This window comes from Eublepharis macularius, chromosome 8 (genome assembly GCF_028583425.1).
Source record: "Eublepharis macularius isolate TG4126 chromosome 8, MPM_Emac_v1.0, whole genome shotgun sequence".
Lineage (NCBI taxonomy): Eukaryota > Metazoa > Chordata > Lepidosauria > Squamata > Eublepharidae > Eublepharis > Eublepharis macularius.
The window spans coordinates 85,075,754-85,096,800 of NC_072797.1; the positions used below are offsets into that span (position 1 = coordinate 85,075,754).

At 43.2% G+C, this 21,047-nt stretch overlaps 1 protein-coding gene across 1 annotated transcript; it reads right to left on the minus strand.

The window, feature by feature from the left end:
* Positions 1 to 476: 476 nt before the first annotated feature.
* Positions 477 to 14,138, minus strand: S1PR3 (sphingosine-1-phosphate receptor 3). Its single transcript, XM_054987142.1, has 2 exons — positions 14,051 to 14,138; positions 477 to 2,108 (listed from the first exon to the last, which is right to left on the minus strand). Exon 2 carries the CDS (start codon positions 1,959 to 1,961, stop codon positions 828 to 830), a length of 1,134 nt encoding a protein of 377 aa, XP_054843117.1. The 5' UTR covers positions 1,962 to 2,108; positions 14,051 to 14,138; the 3' UTR covers positions 477 to 827.
* Positions 14,139 to 21,047: the final 6,909 nt, after the last annotated feature.

Sequence of the window (21,047 nt, forward strand, 5' to 3'; positions counted from 1 at the left end):
AATGCTAAGATATTCTTGCCATAAAATTGTTATTTTTTAAAAAAACATACAATTAAATAGTTAGAGGCCTCAGCTTTGGCTATCTGTCTGTTCATGTCAATGCAATATCTTTGCAATGTTTTTATAATGCCTTCAGCAGGGCGAGGTTTATGTCCCATCTTAAGCATTCATTTGGTGGCATGGCAAATCTCAGGGTCTGGGGGACTATACCTGTAGTGTGAATCCGTTAGCTTTAGCATGATACAAGAGGAAAAAATTAATGCAGAGCACAGAGAAGAAATAACTTCCTTTTTAAACCTTATTAGGGAAGGTTGTTCTGAGCACCTGCAGTGCATAGAAAATGTTAACATTCACAAAGATCAACTGGCTGTTTCAATCCCCTGTGAGCGTGCCCCCCCTACCCCCCAGACAGTTAACTGACCCACTGTAATATCATGGAATGTTTGCAAACATTCTCACTGCTAGAGAGAGATGGGTCAGTCATATGATGTTTCCAAACTGCCCAGCTATTAGGAAAAGGAATGGTCAGTCTGAGAGCTATGCTTAACACAGAGCCTACCAGAGGCGTTGTATGAGATGTGAAATATGATAGTTATTGGTGACTGAAACCCAGGTTTCATATACTATTTTAAATTACCTTTCCCAAATCAGTTCTCTTATGGTCCTAATGCTAGTCCAGAACAGTTTGTGCTAAAAAATAGACACTCCAAGATAGGTAATTGGTTATCATTTTCTTTATAAATGAAAATCATGAAACCCCACCCAAAGGGCTTCCATTTGGCTCTAAAAAGCCACAGAAAATCCTTAGTTCATAGTGATATCAAGCGTCACTTACAGAAATTTCCATTCTGAAGTGAAGATTTATTTTTTTCAACTGTATATGAAGAAATTTTAGTCTGTGGGAATTCATCTTTCGGCTTTTGCGTGTTGCTGCTGCTGGATTTGCTTCGACTCTGATCTGGTGTGGGCTGGATAGGCAAAGACGTGGCATTGGTCCTTACCAGGCAGCCACAAACAAGGCGGAAGAAAGCCCGACGCATTTCTTTACTTGCCAGAGTATAGATGATGGGATTCATTGCTGAATTGAGGACAGCCAAGGCAATGAACCCATCTTCTTTGTATAAAATGGGGCACTTTGTTTCGCAGGCCACATCAATAAGCAGCAGAATAAACAATGGCAACCAACAGGCAATGAAAACTCCAACGACAATCACAACTGTCCTAAGTAATGCCATGGACCTCTCCGAGTTGCTGTGATTTGTGACATTACGGCTACTGGACTTTACCAAGATATAAATGCGTGCATAAAGGATGACGATGGCTACCAGAATGGCAGTGAAGACGCTGATGCAAAATGCTACATACTTCTTAGAATAGAGTGGTAGAACAGTGGAACAGTCTGATAAATTGTCAATGCAGTTCCAACCAAGGATTGGTAAGGCACCCAAGGAGATTGAGATAAGCCAGCATGTTCCAATAAGCAAAAAGACTCTGTACTTTTTATTAGCATCATATGGCCTCATTTTGATCATCGTCAAATGTCTTTCAATAGCAATGGCTAACAAGCTGAAAGTAGATGCTCCTAGAGCCACAAACATGCTGCCTTCCCGAACGAACCACATCCTATACGAAAGAGTCATGGTGATGTTCCCTGACATCAAAATGTTCACTTTGTAAACAATCCCAGCTAGCAGGTCGCAGAGGGCTAGATTGCCAATAAAAAAGTACATGCGGTTGTGAAACTTGTTGTTTTTCCATATGGCAATCAACACCATCAGATTTTCCAGGATGATAAAGCTACAGATGATTAGAAGTGCAATAGTGGTCGGGTCTATGCCCTTTGCCTGTTTTCCTCGGTCGCTCTTTCCAACATAATCGTAATGAAGTTTTATCACAGGGTCCAACGCTTTGTTTTGTTGGTGCAAAAAAGACTGAGTGGTTGGTGTGGTGTACACAGCCATGGTTTAAAATGATAAATTTAGAAAGCTATTTCCACTTTTTCTACTAGGGGGAGCCCAAGTCACACCATGTAGAAGGCTCCTTAGGAACGAAGCAGTATTCCTCTCTACTGGTTGCATGTCAGCATTCCCGTGCGCTGAAACCAAGACCTTTAAAAACAGCAGCAAAAGACAACATAATTCAATATGCCATTCACCATGTTAAATATATTTATAACAGTATAATCACGTTTTCTATGATAGAATATGTGGGGAATATCTAAAATGTTCAGCTCATCATATCTATAGAATAGATCTAGGCATTATAAGAGAAATCCAGCTAGCTTTTCTGCTCAGCCTCACCTAGTCCTTCTCCTTAGTACAGACCTTGTCCCACATGGATTTTCCCAAGATTCCAAGATCTCCCCTATAGCCGTTTCAGGTGGTCTGAGGTGTCCCCTTTCCTTTTCAATCTCATCTAATCCCTCTCCTTAGTAGAATCTCTGTCCCACATTAGTTTTGTCTGTGTAGGTGCCCTGATCCCCAGCAGCTTTTGGACCGTCAAAGAAGAACCCTCCCTCCCTTTTTCACCAGTGTAGAAACTACTTAGATCCAATCAATGGGAGATTGCCATAGGTGTCATTTCCCCACAAATGTGCAGTTAATGGTCAATGATGTGTAACTGTCCCATATCCTAATGTCATTGTGTTCCACATCCCGCCCCCCAACCCCCAAGGCAATCATGTGGTGGGGAAAGACACAACAGAATAGTTAGGACATTACAGAGATATCATTTCTGGCAGCAGCCCTGCAGCTTTCCTAATGCTAAGTTTCATCTTCAGAGCAGCAACAGTGCCTGGGTTGCATTACATAAAATATAGCAATAAGGTAACATTCAAACTTCATTTTAAAGCCATTTTAAAAGGGAAGTCAAAGGGCAAAAGATATACTTAATGACACCAATGTTTCACTGCATTGACATGACAAGGCAAACAAAGTATAATGTAACCAAACTTTCAAATGCCTCAGATGCTTAACTTTAAGTTTTATAAACAGTCTTAAAGGTGGGTTAATGAGTCTTAAAATTGATGGCTTTTGACTGGAGTTTGCCCATAGTGAATTTGGCTAACTAGAAAATGTGGCTTAGGTAGTAGAATTTACTTACTAGTACATATTAAGTTCCAAAGATTATTTAATTAATTTTATTTAAAACATTTTTATGCTTCCTTTCTACTAAGGTGCCCACAAGATGGCAAACAGTCACACACACAACACATAAATAAAGAGGACCAAACAAAACAGAAAAGTCTTCATCCTCCAGAAGACACTAATTGTGGTGGATAGACAAATCTCCCATAATTTTGGTGCCGTGACCAAGAAGGCTTCTTCTCAGGTTACCACCCATCTAATCTCAGATGGTGGGGGCACCTGAAGCAGGTCTTATGAAGATGTTTGGGTAGGTTCATATGGGAGTAGGCAGTCTGTAAGGTACACTGGAAACAAACTGGGAGTTGGAACAGAACTTGAGATATATGCTCCATATGACCCACTTCAGTGAGCATTCTTGCTGTAACATCCTGTACCAATTGCAACTTCCAGATATTCTTTAAGGGCAGCTCCATATGAAACGTATTGCAGTAGTACAATCTAGATATTACCAGGGTATGAGCCATAGTGGCAAGATCCTTTTTTGTCCAGAAAATGCCATAGCTGGCTCACCAGTCAAAACTGGTAAAAGCCACTCCTAGTTACAGCTTCCACCTGTTCATTCAACAGGAAGCCCTGGTCCAGCAGAACCTCCAAGCAATGAATATGCTCCTTTATGGAGACATAACCCCATCCATAACAGAAGATACCTCAGTTCCTCCACCAGTAATTTTTCCTGAATATTAACAAATTAACCAATCAGTGTCAGCAATGCCCACCTTATCTTTATACCTCCTTGCTCCTTCTGAAACAATGAAATCAGACACTGTTGTGCTTAAGCAGACTTCTGTCTCTTGGACAGGGGAAAGAATAACAAGGCATGTTGGATCTCTCTAAGCATGTCTATAAGGCAGAGGTGGGACACCATGAAAAATTGGGATCTCCTGGGAAAATCCTGGGAGCTAGAGTAACTTCTCTCCAGTCTGTTTTAGCTCTTGATGGATGCAGTCTCAAGAGAGATGTGAAAATAGTTTAAAATAATCTGTTTTCAGATTCCTATGCAACATGACATATTTAGATTAAGGTTGCCAACCAGTTAACAAATTTTCACTTGATTTCCCAGCAGCCTTTAACCAGTAAATAAAACAACTGCATTGGCATATGTGGCATAGCGGCTCTAACCAGCACTGTTTCTGTGCACGTGGGACAGAGAAATTACTCAGCTGTGCTGGATCCCCATCCATTCTGGCTCCCCTTTTAATTCTCTCTGGCTTGCTGCCACCTTCTGTCCTTCAAAGAGCATCTTCTGCTAAAGGGCTAGCTAGCACTTTAGCAATCTTTTACTGTGTTGCTATTAAAAGGCTCTGCTCTGTGACTGCATCTCCCATTTGGCTCCTTCACTGTTTCCACTGCAGAGAGATGAACTGATGCACTTGGGGAGTAGTAGGATTCCCCACCCCAGTTTCTCTTGCATGTGTCCAAACTGGGTGTGGAATGATCACAGAAATTAGACTAGCAGATCTAAATAAAGTAATAAAAAGTCCACCCTCTTTTTACTTATCCTGAAGATGTTAAAGGATAGGTTCCTTCTCTTGGGAATTAAAAGCATTCAGGAGTGCCTGATCCCTGTTTCATGGATCACTCTCTTTCTTATGGATCAGCAGCACATTCTGCTAATATATGAAGAAAAAGACTCCACCCATCTGCAGCTTCCAGCAGGTGCTGTCCACCTACTTCCCAGATGCCAGTCTACAGCTGTGCCAACTTTTGACTGTTATTTCCACTTCCGTCAGTGAGGAAGTGATGACATGGGATTTATACCAAGTGCAGGATCACTTCCCACTAGAAAGTCAGATGATGGATGAGATGTTCCTAACTTCCTCCACCCCAACCTTGCCAGCTCCTGGCATTGGTTCCTGATGTGGCAAGTAGTTGGCTGAAGTCTCATACTCTACTTCTATTGTAGTGCTGCAGGCTATTCTAGTTAAGAATTAGAGGGCCAGAAGAATCACTAGATTTAAATATCAGTTGAAGTTTTGTGAGAACAAATCAAGGGAGGGCAATCTATAACGACCTCTTGCTTTCATAAATGATTATTTAATTGCCAGTGGAAATAACTCAGATTCAGGTATTGTAACCCTCTAAGACATTGGCTCCATTGTTAAATTGCTCTCTCTGCTTGGAAATTTCTTTTATTGCCTAACTAACCATTATCCTCCTGTAAAGTTAGTCCAATCAATTAATCTTCAGAGCATCAGGGATCAAGTCTTTGCCCTCTTCCACGTGTCAGTACTGTCCATCTTGTCTATTTCCATGCAACCAACCCTGGAGTTGTCTTCATGAGGAGAGGAGGAGCTTTGCCTCTTTGTCCATGAAATCCTTGTCGATGGTTATAGCACCAGGCATGTCTTGCTCCCATTGCAATGTTGTTCCCAAGAGCAGTTCTTACCTTTACTATAAGAATGGATAAAAACCATCCACCCAGTTCTCCCCTCCTCCATTTTATCCTTACAACAACAGCCATGTGAAGTAGGTTAGGTCGAGAGTAGGGATCCCATTCTCCCAGTGGGGGAGAGGGGAGTCTCCTGTTCCCAGCCTCCGTCCCGCCCCCTCTCATGTGGCTGGTGGAGGGGAAAGGAGCAGGAATGGGGCGAGAATGCTCCGCACCATTTCCATGTCGCACCAGGAATGACATCATTTCCATTGCAATGTGGAAGCATGGGTCACACCAGGGGCTGATTGGGTAAAACTGGGTGCTGATTTTTGCCCAATCAGCCCCGTTGCGATTTGTTGCTTCTGCATTGCACTGGGAACGATGTCATTCCCGTTGTGATGTTGAAGTAAGTCCTCGTGGTGTGAGTCCCCCAATCCCCCGCTTTCAAACCCAGGGACCTGACAACCCTAGCAGAGAGTGTGTGACTAGTCCAAGGTAACCCAATAAGCTTCCATGGCAGAGTGGAAATTCAAATCTGGATCTCCCACATCCTAGTCCAACACACTAACCAGTACACACTGGCAAGTTAGCAGAAGTATCCCTGAGGTGACAGCTAAACCTGCCCATGTTGTGACCCTAGCCTACTCCATCTGTACTATTTTATTTTGTTTCTTAGTCATATTAAGGTGACCTTTTAAAATTTTTGCAACCATGGGGCGGCTTCATCCCATAGTGCTCCTGTACTGTTTACAAGCCCACAACCCTGAGGGTGGAGCCCGTTGTGTAAATCTTTTCCCTATGGAATCTGTATTCATGTTCTGGGGGCTGATTCTGTGGGAAACATGCACACAACTGACCTCACCCACATGGTTCTGAGCCTTTAAGCTTGTGCTAGTTCTGTGAGAAGAACCTGTTTGGAAAGCAGCTCCTGTGGGACAAGTGTAAAGGGCATCTCTTTCATGAGGGAAAGCTGAGAGAGAGAGCAATGGAATTTATAACAGCAGAACAAACAAGCATCACCATCCATTACTAGACAGTTTCCAGAAATATTAGATGACAGCAGTTCTATTTAAGACTACATCAATGTGACAGCAATTACATATATCAGCAAAAATACAGGGGTTTGTTGCCATTGTTTTTGTAGTTGTATTGCTATGATTCTCTAAAGTGTAATCTGCTATAGTGGGCCAAGCCTGAATACACAAATGAGAGCCTGTGTTGTGCACCGAACAGGCTGTTCAACTAACAGCGGCACGTGGGAGCACTCCTGTGCTCTGTGGTGTCCCAATCCAGCCTGATTCAGCCCAAATCCGGCCCGATTCGGGCTGAATCAGGCCAAATCCAGCACAAACTGGGCTGCTACGGTATGCGGGAGTGCGCTGTGCCACCCAGGAGTGCACCCGGGAAGTGTGTTCCCCCACTGGCCAGGTAAGCGAAGGGGGGGGGTTGAAGGTGGGAGTGGGGGATCCCCCCACCCCAGTGGGGGACTGGCAACCCTAGCTCCAGAGCATATGGGAGCATGCTTTGCCCTTGCCCCTGCATTCTCGCATGTTTCTTCCCCCCCCCACCAGCCAAGTGAAAGACAGCAAGGGGGGAAAGGGACTGGCAAGCATACCCAGAGGCAATGCCTACTGCCACTGATTTTTAAGAAGTATTTCAGGAAGCAGTACTGAGAAAATTTTTCACTTTGTCAGACTAAAAGATGGATCAAAGCTCTGACTCGGCATAAGACAGCTTCATATGAGTTATGATTATTGTAAGGAGTTCCTTGAGGAACAGTGATACAAAATTGTAATAAATAAGAAAATTATTAGTATTCAATTAATGGATTAATTGATCAACCAATATTTCTTCTTTAGTCTCATGGCAGAATGAACATTCACCTGAGCCGTGCTAATTAACAATCCCATTTATTAGTTTGTTCTTTCCCAGTTTAACAAAAGAGTAAAACAGCTGATCATACAAAACTTCACCAAACAAGAAGGAAGCAAATAAAGGCCCAATAATATAGTGTTGAGCTGGTGATCATAAGTAGAACCTCCAAATAACAATTTTTAATTTAGAGAAAGTGTGTATATAGACAGAAGAGAAACATCCTATATATTGTTTGACTGTTTATGTAATGAGTTAATGCATTATAATCTGTTGTGTAACCACTGATGGTGCTCAAGTGTAAAACAGATTTGGCTTTCAATGTAAATGCATCTTCCACACTCCTCTTTCCTCCCCAAACATCTTTGTGGCTGCAAACGTAGACTAGATAACAACAGTGGCTTGCAGAACAGAATTTCTTGGAGGGAGCTGATGTTTTTAGTACATGGTTATTTGTCTTGGCTTCTACAGAGCATGGTTTTGCAATTCTTCTGAGAAGTCTGCATATAAATCCTACAGATGTTATCAACTGATTTTAATAGTGGTTTTAAACTATATTAATGGAAGCTATATTTCATTGCTTTCTTGCCATTTCCAAATTTATTTGGTTGTGGTAAGCTTAAATTTCATTATGATCCAAAGGTCCTCCAGAGTAAAGCTCTGCATATATCCAAGCCTCTTCTATCTGTTTCTTGAAGGGAGAATATGATATTCCAGCCCCTTTGAATCATAAAGTGTTCTGTGTTTTAACTGAAAAGGTCAATAAACCATATTACCAGACCTTCCAGTGAAGTGTCTATATCTATAAATCTTCTGTGTAAATGGAGGAATATTGGAATATAATACTCTTTTTTCAAGAATCAGAGAACTGAAGTGGGTGACTGTTGCAGTGGAACCCCCACCCCCACGTACTATGCATTCTGCATTTCACTAGCTAGGACCAATCAAATTTGTGCCTAAGGATCTAACTGCCCAACTCTGTCTGTGGTTGTATCTTTGAAGAGACAGTAGGGAAAAATAGCAATAATCAGTGCTCACCCTGATGAAATCCTGCCATTTTCCACATGAGGTTCTTCCCATTGGTTCTGGCCCCATACTGTTTCAGTTTATCCTCTGAATTCCACATGCATTTGTTTGCCTTTAGTTTTCACTTCAAGTTTTTCAGTCCCCCCCCCCCCCGTGGCTTTTCCTATCTTTTTGACACCGCTTTGACCCCAATCTTTTTCTGGAAGCCAATTTTGAGTTGATTTTTTCCTGGTGCATAATGTTTTGTTTCCACCATCCCCGTCCAACCCACTTTTTGATGACTGGCTGTTCATCGTCATTGAACCACTCCTCCCCATATTTTCCTTTCCCTCCTTCCTAGTTTTGTTTTGATTTTTTAACTCATCAATTTCATATCAATATATTGACTTACCATTGTAATAACATGTGCAACAGGTTCTTTGAATTTCCAACATTTTTCTTTTTTTTTTAAAGTAAGTTTCTAGCCCCTCCCCTTGTGAAGATACAAAGAAAAAGGCACATCTCCACAAAGGAAGGAGCTAAAGACTTACTTTTACAAAATAGTTTCATATCGATTGATCAGCTTAATGTTGTAATAAAAGGTGTGGCAGCTTCTCTGAATTCCCAAGTTTCATTTTTTAAAAAGTAAGTTTCTAGCCCCTTCCCTCACAGAGCTATGCCCTTTTTGTTTTATCTCTGCAAGATAAGCAGCTAGAGACTTACTTGAAAAGAGGCGAAGGGATCTCCTCTCTCCGCTTATCACTTCTGTGTGGTCTCCTCCCTTCCCCGCTGGATCCACACTTATGAATGTTTGTAATTGACTTTGACTTACTTTTTTTTTAAATGAAAGCTGGGAATTCAGAGTATATAATAAAAGAGCAGCATCTTTTATTACAATGTTAGGTCAAGCTAGTGATATGAAATAGAAAATTAAAAAAAAATATTGCAGAAGCATGATGGCCAGTGGAAGGGGCACGGTCACTTAAGCTGCCAGAAAAATCAGTGCGGTTTGAAAACCACATAGCCACTGCTGTTCTGGACTCTGTCCCTGCTGGTGCCAGCCTCCGCCTCCTGGCTGTGGGTCAGCCTGGGCAGGACTTTCCAGTTAGGATGGGGAGAATTTAGGTATGGGTGGTGGAACTGCTTTCCTTTCAGGCTTTTCTATGCAAAGACTTACCCATGTGTTCATTTTCAATCTTTTAATACTTCAGCCCATCAATATAAGCATGTACAAAAAATAAAAGGGAGAGGGTGCTGTGACATTACTCTCACTCGAAAAACTACTTATGGTATATGCAGAACAAAATATTCCAACTCCACAACTGTAAAAATGCAAAGGGAAGGCAGACGTGGAAGAACCATGGCCAAATGGATTTGAATGCATGGGAATTGACTGCTAAAAAAATCAGGAATAAATTGAGTGTGTGAAAAAGCCCTCTGTGTAAACTGTGTAGAATGTGTAAAAAGAAATAATTCAGGACGGACATTTTTATACAGGGAATGGTGTTGTAGTTAATGTCTGTGAAATTTTAGGCAGTTTTCATTATATATATTATACTGTATTATTACATTGTTCTCTCATTCCATAATTCAAATATATTGCATTCCTTGTTATATGCATTATGCTATTCTACTGTATTTTCCAATTTTGTAATCCAGTTTTATTGCATTGTTTAATGTATGGGTTATACTGTACTTACTGTGGTGTTTAATTGTTTGATTTAACGTGAGCTTGGGCAAGAAAAGCAGACTATAATTGAAGTAAGTAAATATTGTTTGCACAAAGCTTCCCACTTTGTGACTGGGTAAGGTCAGACCCCCTCTTTTCCAATGAATCCCTAAAACAATGGCCAGAAAGAAGAGACTTGTGTCACCATTAGGCTGTTGGAACACTCACAGGAGATTGTACCTACCTTGGATGTGGTGCAAGTTTTTACTTAGAAATACTGCTAGTATTGTGTTCTAGATTAGAGATTGTGGATTGAACCCAGTGGTCATCTTGTGTAGGTTATAAGTCACTTCTGCCAGGGGGAAAAGGAAGATGACCTCCTTTCCTGCCAAAAGCCATGGAGTGCCCCTCCTCCCGCAAATGCTGGGGACTCTGTTACAGTAGGGAAGATTAAATGGGTGGCATTTAGATCAACACTGTATTTTGGAAGGGGGATCCATACCCCTTTCCAACATTTCCCTACACGTGCTTAGAACTAAACATTTGACCTTTTGAATTTAAAATATTCCAAGTAAAGGCATTGCTAAAACTTCCTGCTTGCAAGCAATGCTGACTCAGAACACTGCTGTTTATATGAATTTGGAAAGGGTGGTGTCTTGTGGAGATTAGAACTGATGATGACATGGCCCTTTGAGAAATAAGGGCATTCTCCCTGATAGAAGACAGCTGATAAGAGGCAGTTATCCAGAGCATAAAGAGTTAATATCACTGATGGCGGCAACCCTACTCAGGCATGACCCCTGGGGATTTTAGCATATAAAGTAACATGTAAATAACTTTGCACTGAAAACTGCAGCATTTTCACAATTGCTATCAGCAAAAAGCTGGACAAATGGCTAATCAAATTAGTATCTGAGGGCTGGAAAGATGAGATCATGCAGAGAGCTACACTATCAGTCCTCCAGATCTTCAAAGTTCAATAGAAGAGAATTAACTAAAGTGAGCCAGGAAATCGCCCAAGCTTTCTTTACTATCAAGTGGTACTACTTAGTAGGGAATAGTTTGTTGGCCATGGTTTATGGCTACTAGTGGGGTCATAGCAAATTAAGTAAAGCCACATGTTTGTGTGAAAGACAACAAAAACTTAGAGCGGGTAGCCAATCTGATCTGAGCAGGAAATCATCTTCCCAGCTATCCTAAGGAAGAGACCAGGAAGAGACACGGTGGTTCTGCATGGTATTCAATATTACAGCTTTCTATTATGCACCAAATTTAGCAATGCCACAGCATTATGTTTCCATGAGAGAAATCTCACTCAGCAGACTTCAACAGTTGCAAAAATGCTACCATTTGCCTTCTGGAAAAGGATGGTGTGAGTACATTACTCGAATGGCTGCGTATGCATTTCTAGTTCCAATTCAAGATGCTGGTGTTTAACTTCAAAGCTCATAAATCCCTGGGGCCTCTCTGTACGTGGAGCTGCTTGTGGCAGCTCCACTCATCCAGTCAACACCTTCCTTCTACCTCCACCCCTAGCCAGAGTTCAATCTGCTGTTGCTCCGGCTTTCTCAATTATTTCTCCCCTTCATCAGAACAGCCTCCCAGAGGAAGTGAGAAAGGCTCTAACCTTGCTGAACTTGTAGAGGACCTGTAAAATCAAACTGTTTAGGATGGCTTTGGGTGGGTTAAAAATGACCTTTGGACCCATGGGCATGCCAATTGTTTTTCTTTATTACTGGCAGAGCAGTGATTGTCTGGCTCTGTTCTTTTGTTCAGTGACACTGCTCACCCATCTTGTTGTTTTAATTATTCAATTGCTGTTTTACTTTGATGATGTTCCCTGCCTTGAATCCCAACTGTAGCGGCAAAAGACAGGGGTAAAAAGATCTTAAGTGCAAGAAATAAATGAATAACATCAGGCTCTCTCTACAGCAAGGAAATTGGCTCCTTGCATGGGATAATGGGGAGGTATACCCTTCAGCAAGCCCTTAAACATTCTTCTTACACCTCAGAATGTGGTGGCTGTTTTCTCATCATTTTATATTTTTAAAATGTATGTATTTACTTCATTTATACCCCACCTTTCTCCTCAACAGGGGGACCCAAGGTGGCTTACCAATTCTCCTCTCCTCTATTTTATCCTTTAAAAAATTATCACGTTGGTAGGTGTGGAGAAATTTAAAAGACTACTGCCTTACATAACAAAGAGGAGGGCCATTGTTGTTTATTGTATAATAGAATTGGGTTGTGATATGATAGATTTGGGGGTACAAAGAGGATAAAATGGGGTCTCCTTTAATCTAGCTCTAGTCACTGTCCCATAGCTAAAATATGAAACAGATAATGATGTTAATTATTTCAAAGGATATCCCTTAGATCACCATGGCCCCATAATAAGCATCCTACATTTCCACAGATTGCACTTCCAGAGAGCTAAACTTGGTTTGCTTGGCTTTTTGTCTTGAAGTGACCTAAAATGCACATCTGTATCCATTTCTACAGGCATCACTAACTGATGGGAGCCTTCCAGGGATGGACTGGCCATTAAGGCCGCTGGGGGCACCCAGTCCCAGTGGCTACCCTCTCCATGGCCACCCCTGCCCCAAAACAAGTGCAGGCACTGTGGGCTCACTGCATTGATTTCTCTCATCTAAGACTTTTTTTGAAAGATGGGCTGTAAAATTTGTAACAGAATACCTTCTGTTTAAATAATGTGATTTTGTCTTTGGAAGAGGAATGTTTCTGATTTCAAGAAATCAATGATGGCTAGTGTCCCAAGGGGCAGTGCTCAAACCTCCACTCCCCTGACCCACCTAGCTCTGCTCAACCAAGACTCCTCTTGGAATGGGTTGGGTTTTTCGAACTCCTTCTCATCCTTTTGATCCTTAAACTCCTCAGTCACTATGACTGTGGGTTCAGAGGTGTGCTTCAAGTGGGTAAATAACTTTAAGAAGTTTCTTTTTGTTGAAGGAAGTTGTTCACTGTAAACAGGCATATGCTTCTGAACTTTAAAGATAATATTTTTATTCAACTGACACTAACAATGCACCAACCATCAAAAACCAATAGAGACTTGGGCTTGGTCACAGGGTTTGTTCCCTATCAAGCAATTATTGCTTTTGCTACGATATCTTAGAAGCCCGACCTGGAAACAAGATCAGCCCCATCCAGGGAGGACGACTGGTCAATGCCTTGGCCTGGATGCCCCACATCCCAGCCTCCCGGGCACCGAAAGAATCCTTGCTAATCCAAACAGCAAGTCAGAAGGAGCAGGCTGCCACAGGCAAGGCGACTATACGGCTGTAACACACGCGCGAACACGCCGATGGGGGCTTTTTGCTGCTGGACTTTTGCTTCTGGTAGAGGTTGTGTACCACTCCAGCACAAAAGCAGCCACTGCTGCGGAGAAGCCCTCAACACAACCGCTTCCCAGCACAGATGGGCCGTTCCCACTTCCCCCAAAGTATTTCTTCTTTGGAGCCCCATCTTTCATTTGGAAGTAACACCAAAAGACGAACTGATGTCAGAGGAACTTCTTCTCCGACCCAAATCAGGAGGAGTCTCAGTCTCCAGCAGTCAGACTTCCTCAGAAGCAAAAAGGCGAAGTTGGGACTAGTCCCCCCCCCCCCTCCGCTTTTCCAGTTTTATCGCTTTACAAGCGCGCGCGCACACACCCAACTCCTATTACTTTGTCAAAAGTGACTGGAAAGTTCAGGAAGGCGCAGGTCGCGTTTTCTTTGTAGAGACTCCGGAATTTAGCGGGAAGGCAGCCCCCGAGAGAGAAAGCGGGCGCCAGAGAGCGGAAGGGGCAACTGCCCCACCGCAGGAGTCCGGTCACCTCCCTCCTCTCAGCCCGCCAAAGCAGCCCCGACTCCTGGTCTCACACTGGGTTCGGCTTCCACGCCACAGCAACAGCCGCAGCAGAGAGAAGGCTCGTCTCCGCTTTGGCCGCCGCCGAGGGATGCCCTAATCCCCCCAGCCGCTCACCTGGGTGCCCGTCTGCCGCCCCTCATCCTGCTCTCCGCAGTGACTCCTGTTTCTGGCTGTCCGGCCACTCGTGCCGGCTTCGCGGCTGCCGCCACTCGCAGTGCGCCTAGGCGCGGAGTTGCGTGCCCGCCCCGTCTCTTTAAGGCGAGCCTGCTAGTCCCGGGGAAGCTCAGCAAACTTCCCAAACAGCCGGCGAGGAGATGCCTCCTCCGCGTCGCAGGGCTCCTCCCCTCCGCGATCGCCCCCACAACATGCCCGGTTCACACATACCATCATATCCTTTCCTGCCTCTCCTGGGCGCCTCGTGCATTCTTTCGCATGGGAGCCTGCCTTCGCCCCCACGCCTCCCCCCACAGCTCGCTCCTCGCTTCGCTTCGCCTGCCTGCCCATCCCCTCCCCACATGGCTCTTTCAGTTGCGTTTAAAGCGGCAAAGGCCGTTGCACTCGAGCTCTGGGGAGCAGGAAGCTGGTCGCCCTGCGCTGCAAAGGTACACGAACGGAGACATGCGTTTCCATATGCAAGGCTGTAACGGTTCACTCTGTCTGGGATGCTGTGCGCGTCTATGGTTACAGCTCCGTGATGAGGAATGAGTGTTTTCCAGTCACCGGGATGAAGTATGTGGACAGCCTGGGAACATGAATGATGAATGCATGTAGGAGGGGGGTGGGGCTTGCACCCTGCTCCCTCTCTACGCATGCTGGGCCCTGTTAACACAGTGTCTATGCACCTTGAGTCTCAGTGATAAAAGCCAACGACAGACAGACAGATAGATAGCAGACTTTGGTGTGCATGAAAGGAAGAAAGAAATAGGACAGCCAGGACTTTGGTCAATCCTATACTCTCTCAACCCATTTTCCAAAGAGGTGGACCAATACTTGCGAACCATCCCAATGAAAAACATTGCCGTAATGTGTTTGGAGATCAAAAGAAAGATCAGGAACATCTCAACCTATTTAATGAGTAGTAGCTTTCAACATGTGGTGAGAGACAGAGGTCAAATTCTGAAATCAATCCTTAACAACAAAGTTCTTTAATTTTCCAAATTGTTTGAAGGTGGACATAAAGGCTTAGGCAATGGGAAAGACAGATGTATCAAAGCTAGGAATGCAGTTGAACTTCTAAGCCCTGCTAGTCAAATTCAAAAATCCTTATTTCTGTTATGTGTGCAAATTAGAGCCGCGTGTCCTTATTTTGGGATGTACTAAAAGGAATGACAGGATTGCCTATTGAAAATAATGGGAGAGGCTTGAACGCTCATTGGAAATAATGGGAACCAAGAATGCCCATTTATTTGCATGGGCTCCATTGAAACACATTACAGCAAAAATAAAAAAGTTGGAAAGAAAATGTGGAGTGTATTTTGAAGGAAGGTCCCTGGGCCCAGATAGACTATTCAGAGACTGGAATGACAGGTCCCTGAGTGGAATGATGGCACCTGGCTGTAACAGAAGGGGACTGGGATGGGAATGACAGCCTCCTGACTGGAATGAAAGTCTCTGGGTGTAGCAGAAGCGCTCTGGGACTGGAATGACAGGCCCCTGAATGGAATGACGGCCCCTGGGTGTGACATAAGGGCTCTGGGACAAGAATGACAGTCCCCTGAGTGGAATGACTGACCCTGGGTGTAGCAGAAGGACTCTGGAATGACAAGCCTCTGAGAGGAATGATGGCCACTGAGTGTATTAGAAGGGCTCTTGGACTGGAAAGACGGCCCCTGGGTGTATCAGAAAAGCTCTGGGACTGGAATGACAGGCCCCTAACTGGAATGATGGGCATTGGCTATATCAGAAGGGCTCTAGGACAGGAATGACATGCCCCTGAGTGGAATGACAGACCCTGGGTGTAGAAGACAGAATCTGGGACTGGAATGACAGGCCCCTGAGTGGAATGATGGCCTCTGGGTGTGACAGAAGGGCTCTGGGGCTGGAATAACGGCCCCTGAGTGTGAAAGAAGATCGGGGTCGATAACAGCGACACGGAAACATTTGGGACAGGGTAACGGCCGGAACGAGATGCCTAAAAGGAACACCTGCTATTTGATGACATGCTGCAGCAGTTGACAACAAAATGTTTCGGGACAGGGTAAAAGCCGGAACGAGATGGAACAGGCCGGAACGGGCACTAAAGAAATGCCAGTGCCACAAAAAAGAGGGGGATGTGTTAGAGACCCTCCAGAGCAATATTTTAGAAATGAAAACTCTGGACTGGCACCCTTCAATTAACCCTTTCCATGCCAAAAAGCTCCCGGAACAGCACAAAACAGCCCGGAACGGGCACTAAAGAAATGCCAGTGCCACAAAAAACAGTGGGATGTGTTAGAGACACTCCAGAACAATATTTTAGAAATGAAAACTCTGGACTGGCACACTTTCATTAGCCCGTTCCATGCCAAAAAGCTCCCGGAACAGCACAAAACAGCCCGGAATGGGCACTACAGAAATGCCAGTGCCACAAAAAACAGTGGGATGTATTAGAGACACTCCGGAACAATATTTTAGAATGAAAACTCTGGACTGCCCTGCTTTTATTAACCCGTTCCTTGCCAAAAAGCTCCCGGAACAGCACAAAACAGCCCGGAATGGGCACTAAAGAAAGGCCAGTGCTACAAAAAGCAGTGGGATGTGTTAGAGACACTCCAGAACAATATTTTAGAAATGAAAACTCTGGACTGGCAATTAACCCTTTCTATGCCAATATGCTCACAGAACAGCACAAAACAGACTGCAGTTTTCTGCAGACTCGAGACTGAAAGCACACCCAGACCATGTTTTTCGCTTCTCTCCACCCCAACAATTATCTGTTGGTAGCCTGGGACTTAGCCTCAGGCGAAGAGGAGTTACCTGGCTGGATGCTCCAAGTAACAACTAAAAAATATGTCCTATTTTTTCAGTCAGCAGGCGGGGCGGGGGGCGTCGGGGGGAGCGGCGCAGCCGCGACCCCCGGGGGCCCGGCTGTCTTCGTCTTCGTCTTCGTCTTCGTCTTCGGCGAGGGCGAGGGCGAGGGCGAGGGCGAGGGCGAGGGCGAGGGCGAGGGCGAGGGCGAGGGCGAGGGCGAGGGCGAGGGCGAGTTTTATTTTTGGCAACCTCTTCTACATGCCAAACTTTTTTGGTACAAATTTGTAATGTTATAAAATGGTTAAAATATCATAAAATTGTAATTTTACTAACAATCCAACTCAAATAATTTTATAGATAATTCAAACAGAATTGCTTCTATAATCATATTAGGCATAAATATTAAACATAACTTTTAAACATTAAGTAAAAAGTATTAAGTACTTGGTAGAGATGGGTTGAAGGTTTTATCTTAAATCCTGAGCAGCTTGAAACCTTCAAGTGAGAACTGAAAACACGTTTCTCTGTTTTAGAAAACCTGCTTTTCAGTACAAAATAAACGGGATGTATGTTTTTGTTGCACTCTCCCAACCAGGAGACAGACTCCTCCTAAGAGTTTAATGGCTTCTTTCATTAACAAACGCTAGTCGTTTTCATTACGTGAGGTATCAAAATATAAATGTTTATATGTATCTGATACTGCTCACTATTTTTAATTGGCTGTCAAAGATAAAGCACCAGTTATACACCATACTAGAAAAAGAACTACAGTGATGTTCATACAGCGTTATTTAGAATGCATATGTTTCACAAAGTATGTGTTCTAAACCATAATCAGCAGTCTATTGGTTTGAATCCCACTACTGACATGAGCTCACTAGGTGGCCTTGGGTCAGCCACTCCTCTCAGCCTCAGCTCCATTGTGGGGATAAGAATAGCACTAACTTGTTCACTGCTCTGGGTGAGGCACTAATATGTGTAGAAGAGCAGTATATAAGCACAGTTATTATTATTATTTATATTTCCATGACACCATCCCTTGACCTGTGAAATTAAGTATTTTGATAAATATGAAAGTGATACAAAATATAAATGCATTGCATAATGTGTGAGTGTACATATACAAACTTTAAAAATTGTTTTCGATAATACCGCAAAGCATGATTACTGAGAAAGCTGCTTTCACTGCTTTCAGTGTGGAGAGCTGCTTGTAGATCAAAACAACCTGACGAGCTGTCTTCATGCAGAGTACACTTGATTCTCTTGGCTTTCAATTCTGCTTTCGTTCAGCATGGGTAAATCAATGTGTCAGCAGTAAACATTTGTATCACTCCTCTCTGAATGACCTTTTAAATTTTACTGCCTATCGTGTCAAAGCAATTAAAATTAACAATACAGTTACTAAGCTGCTAAGATCAATTAATGGCTCTTAGGCTTTATCTATTGATCTAGTGACATCTTCAAAACCCACTGGTAACAGACTATACATACTTCTCTTCTATCCACAATAGATACACAAGGATTGATTACATATTCTTATCTTCTAAATTACTCATTTAAATGACATATTCTTATCTCCTAAAATAATTAGTCAAACTCTTACATCAAGGATTGGTGACAAGTTGTGGACAGACTATGCTTGGACAGAATGTACACTGAGAATAAATGACATCAAACAAATTGGAAACTAAATAAATCACTTTCATTTAACAAATAAATTTCTTCTGAAGTCTCTTTAGAAATTAAACAATAGAAACAAACTATGTGGCATTCCTCAAATCCACATGTAGGATGCTATGGAAGTGGTACTTAGAGGGAAATTCATCTCCGTTGCCTCCTGTCATGAAGAGCAAAAAGAAAACATTAGAAATGAAATGATATCTAGAATAAGAAAACTAGAAGATGAACACAAAAAAGGCCACCCAATCTATAAACTTGCTTGCATGAAAATTAGAGGAAAAAACCTCCTCACATTCTATACAAGCTATTAAAGGCACCCAGGAAAAACTCAAACTAATTCTGTAAAATTAGCCGATGTATTTGCTGAAAACTACCAAACCATTTGTACATCAGACAATCCTGACACTAATCATATTTTAAATTATTTATCATCACAGGAAATTTGGAAAAAAAACTCACAAGAATATAAACAATATCTGGACCAACCAGTCACAACAGAAGATGTTACAGTCACTATCAAATCCTTGAAAAAAATAGCAAAGCTTCAGACAGGGATGGATTCCCCGCCAAATTTTTGCAACTCTGTTATGTTAGGAGGTAGCATCCCTCTATCTTGGTCAGAGGCTGAAATAGTAGTTACTCCAAAAAAGGACAACCATATTACAAATACGAAATCTTCTCAACCAATACCCTTACTGAATCAAGACCAAAAGATCTTTACAAGCATATTTGCCAAAACATTGTCTAAATTTAAATAACCAACTACATTCACCTTGACCAGACAATACACGTAACACTTTAACTATAATTAATTTCTGTGAAGCATACAAAACCCCTGCATTACTTCTGGCCTTTGCTATAGAGAAGGCATTTGATTAAGTGGAAATACCATATCTAAAACTTTTACTTCAAAAAATGGGTTTTGGCGACCAATTCTAAAATGCCATTAATGCTCTTTATCTTTCTCCAAAAGCTACAGTTAGGACTAACAATGTACATTCAATAGATATCCATATAGCAAGGGGAACTAGACAAGGCTGTCCCCTTTCCCCATTTCTGTTTGCCATAACTATAGACAGGGCCAATGCTACCATTAGACCAACTAGGCAGCCGCCTTGGGCACAGACCTCAAGAAGGGCATAGTTTTAAACAGATTACTTTCTTGAAACAAATGCAACTGAGAAAACCTATTGAGCACCCCCTAAATGGTCCTGTCCACAGACATCAAGCAGCTCAAAAGCTCACCGTAACTTTTTTATTTATTCATTTATTTATTTGTTTATTTGTTTGTTTATTTATTTGATGTATACCCTGCCCTGGGCTAAGGGTGGCTAACAACATTAAAAAATACATTAAAATCACAGAAACATAAAATCAATAATATTTTTTTAAAAATAATTAAAATAGTCCAGGAGCAGGCTATTTAAACAAATATTGGGAGTCCGTATACAGGCATGGCAGGTGGCTGAGGGCAGCTCCGGAAGAAATGGTGGTCTTAGATGGAAGAAGAAGGACACTCGCTGGCACTCAGCCAAAGGCCCAGCAGAACATCTCCATTTTACAAGCCCTGCAAAACTGTAACAGGTCCCACAGGGCCCAGATCTCCAGCGGGAGAGCATTCCACCAGGCCAGGGCCAGGGCAGAAAAAGCCCTCGCCCTGGTTGAGGCCAGATGGATGTCCTTTGGGCCAGGGACCACCAGGAGTTGCTTGTCTGCAGAGTGCAACACCCTGCAGGGGACGTAATGGAAGAGGCGGTCCCACAGGTATGGCGGTCCCAGTCCATGAAGGGCTTTAAATACCAAGGTTAACACCTTGAACCAGATCTGGAACTCCACTGGAAGCCAGTGCAGCTGGCACAGCACATGATGAATGTGCGCTTGGATGGGTGTTCCGGTAAGGATGCGTGCCGCTGCATTCTGGATCAGCTGTAACTTCCGGGTCAGACCCAAGGGCAGTCCAGGATAGAGTGAGTTGCAGTAGTCTAGCCTGGAGGTGCATGGATTACTGTGGCCAGGTCCTGTGGTGAAAGATAGGGCGCCAGTTGCCTGCCCTGTGGAAGATGAAAAAAGGCAGACCTGGCAACAGCCATGACCTGGGCCTCCATTAAAAGTGTAGCATCCAAGGTCACACCCAGACTCCTCACCATCAGGGAAGGTTTCAATTGTACCCCATCAACAGCTGGGAGCCGGTTCCCAGCTCGATCGCCCCATGATCCAGACACAGAACCTCTGTCTTCAGGGGATTCAATTTCAGGCGACTCTGATGTAACCATACCATCACAGCCTCAAGACCCTTGACCAAGGAATCCAAAGCAAGATCGGACTGGCCATCTGTAATGATTCCAAGTAAACGTGTGCATGTATCTTTAAATGCTTGATGAGATAGGTGAAGAGTGGGGGGTGAAGGAGATGGATGAGTGGGTGATATGTGTCAGGCTATGGCATTCCAGACTTGATAGTCTGTTTCACTCCCTTCTGCAAG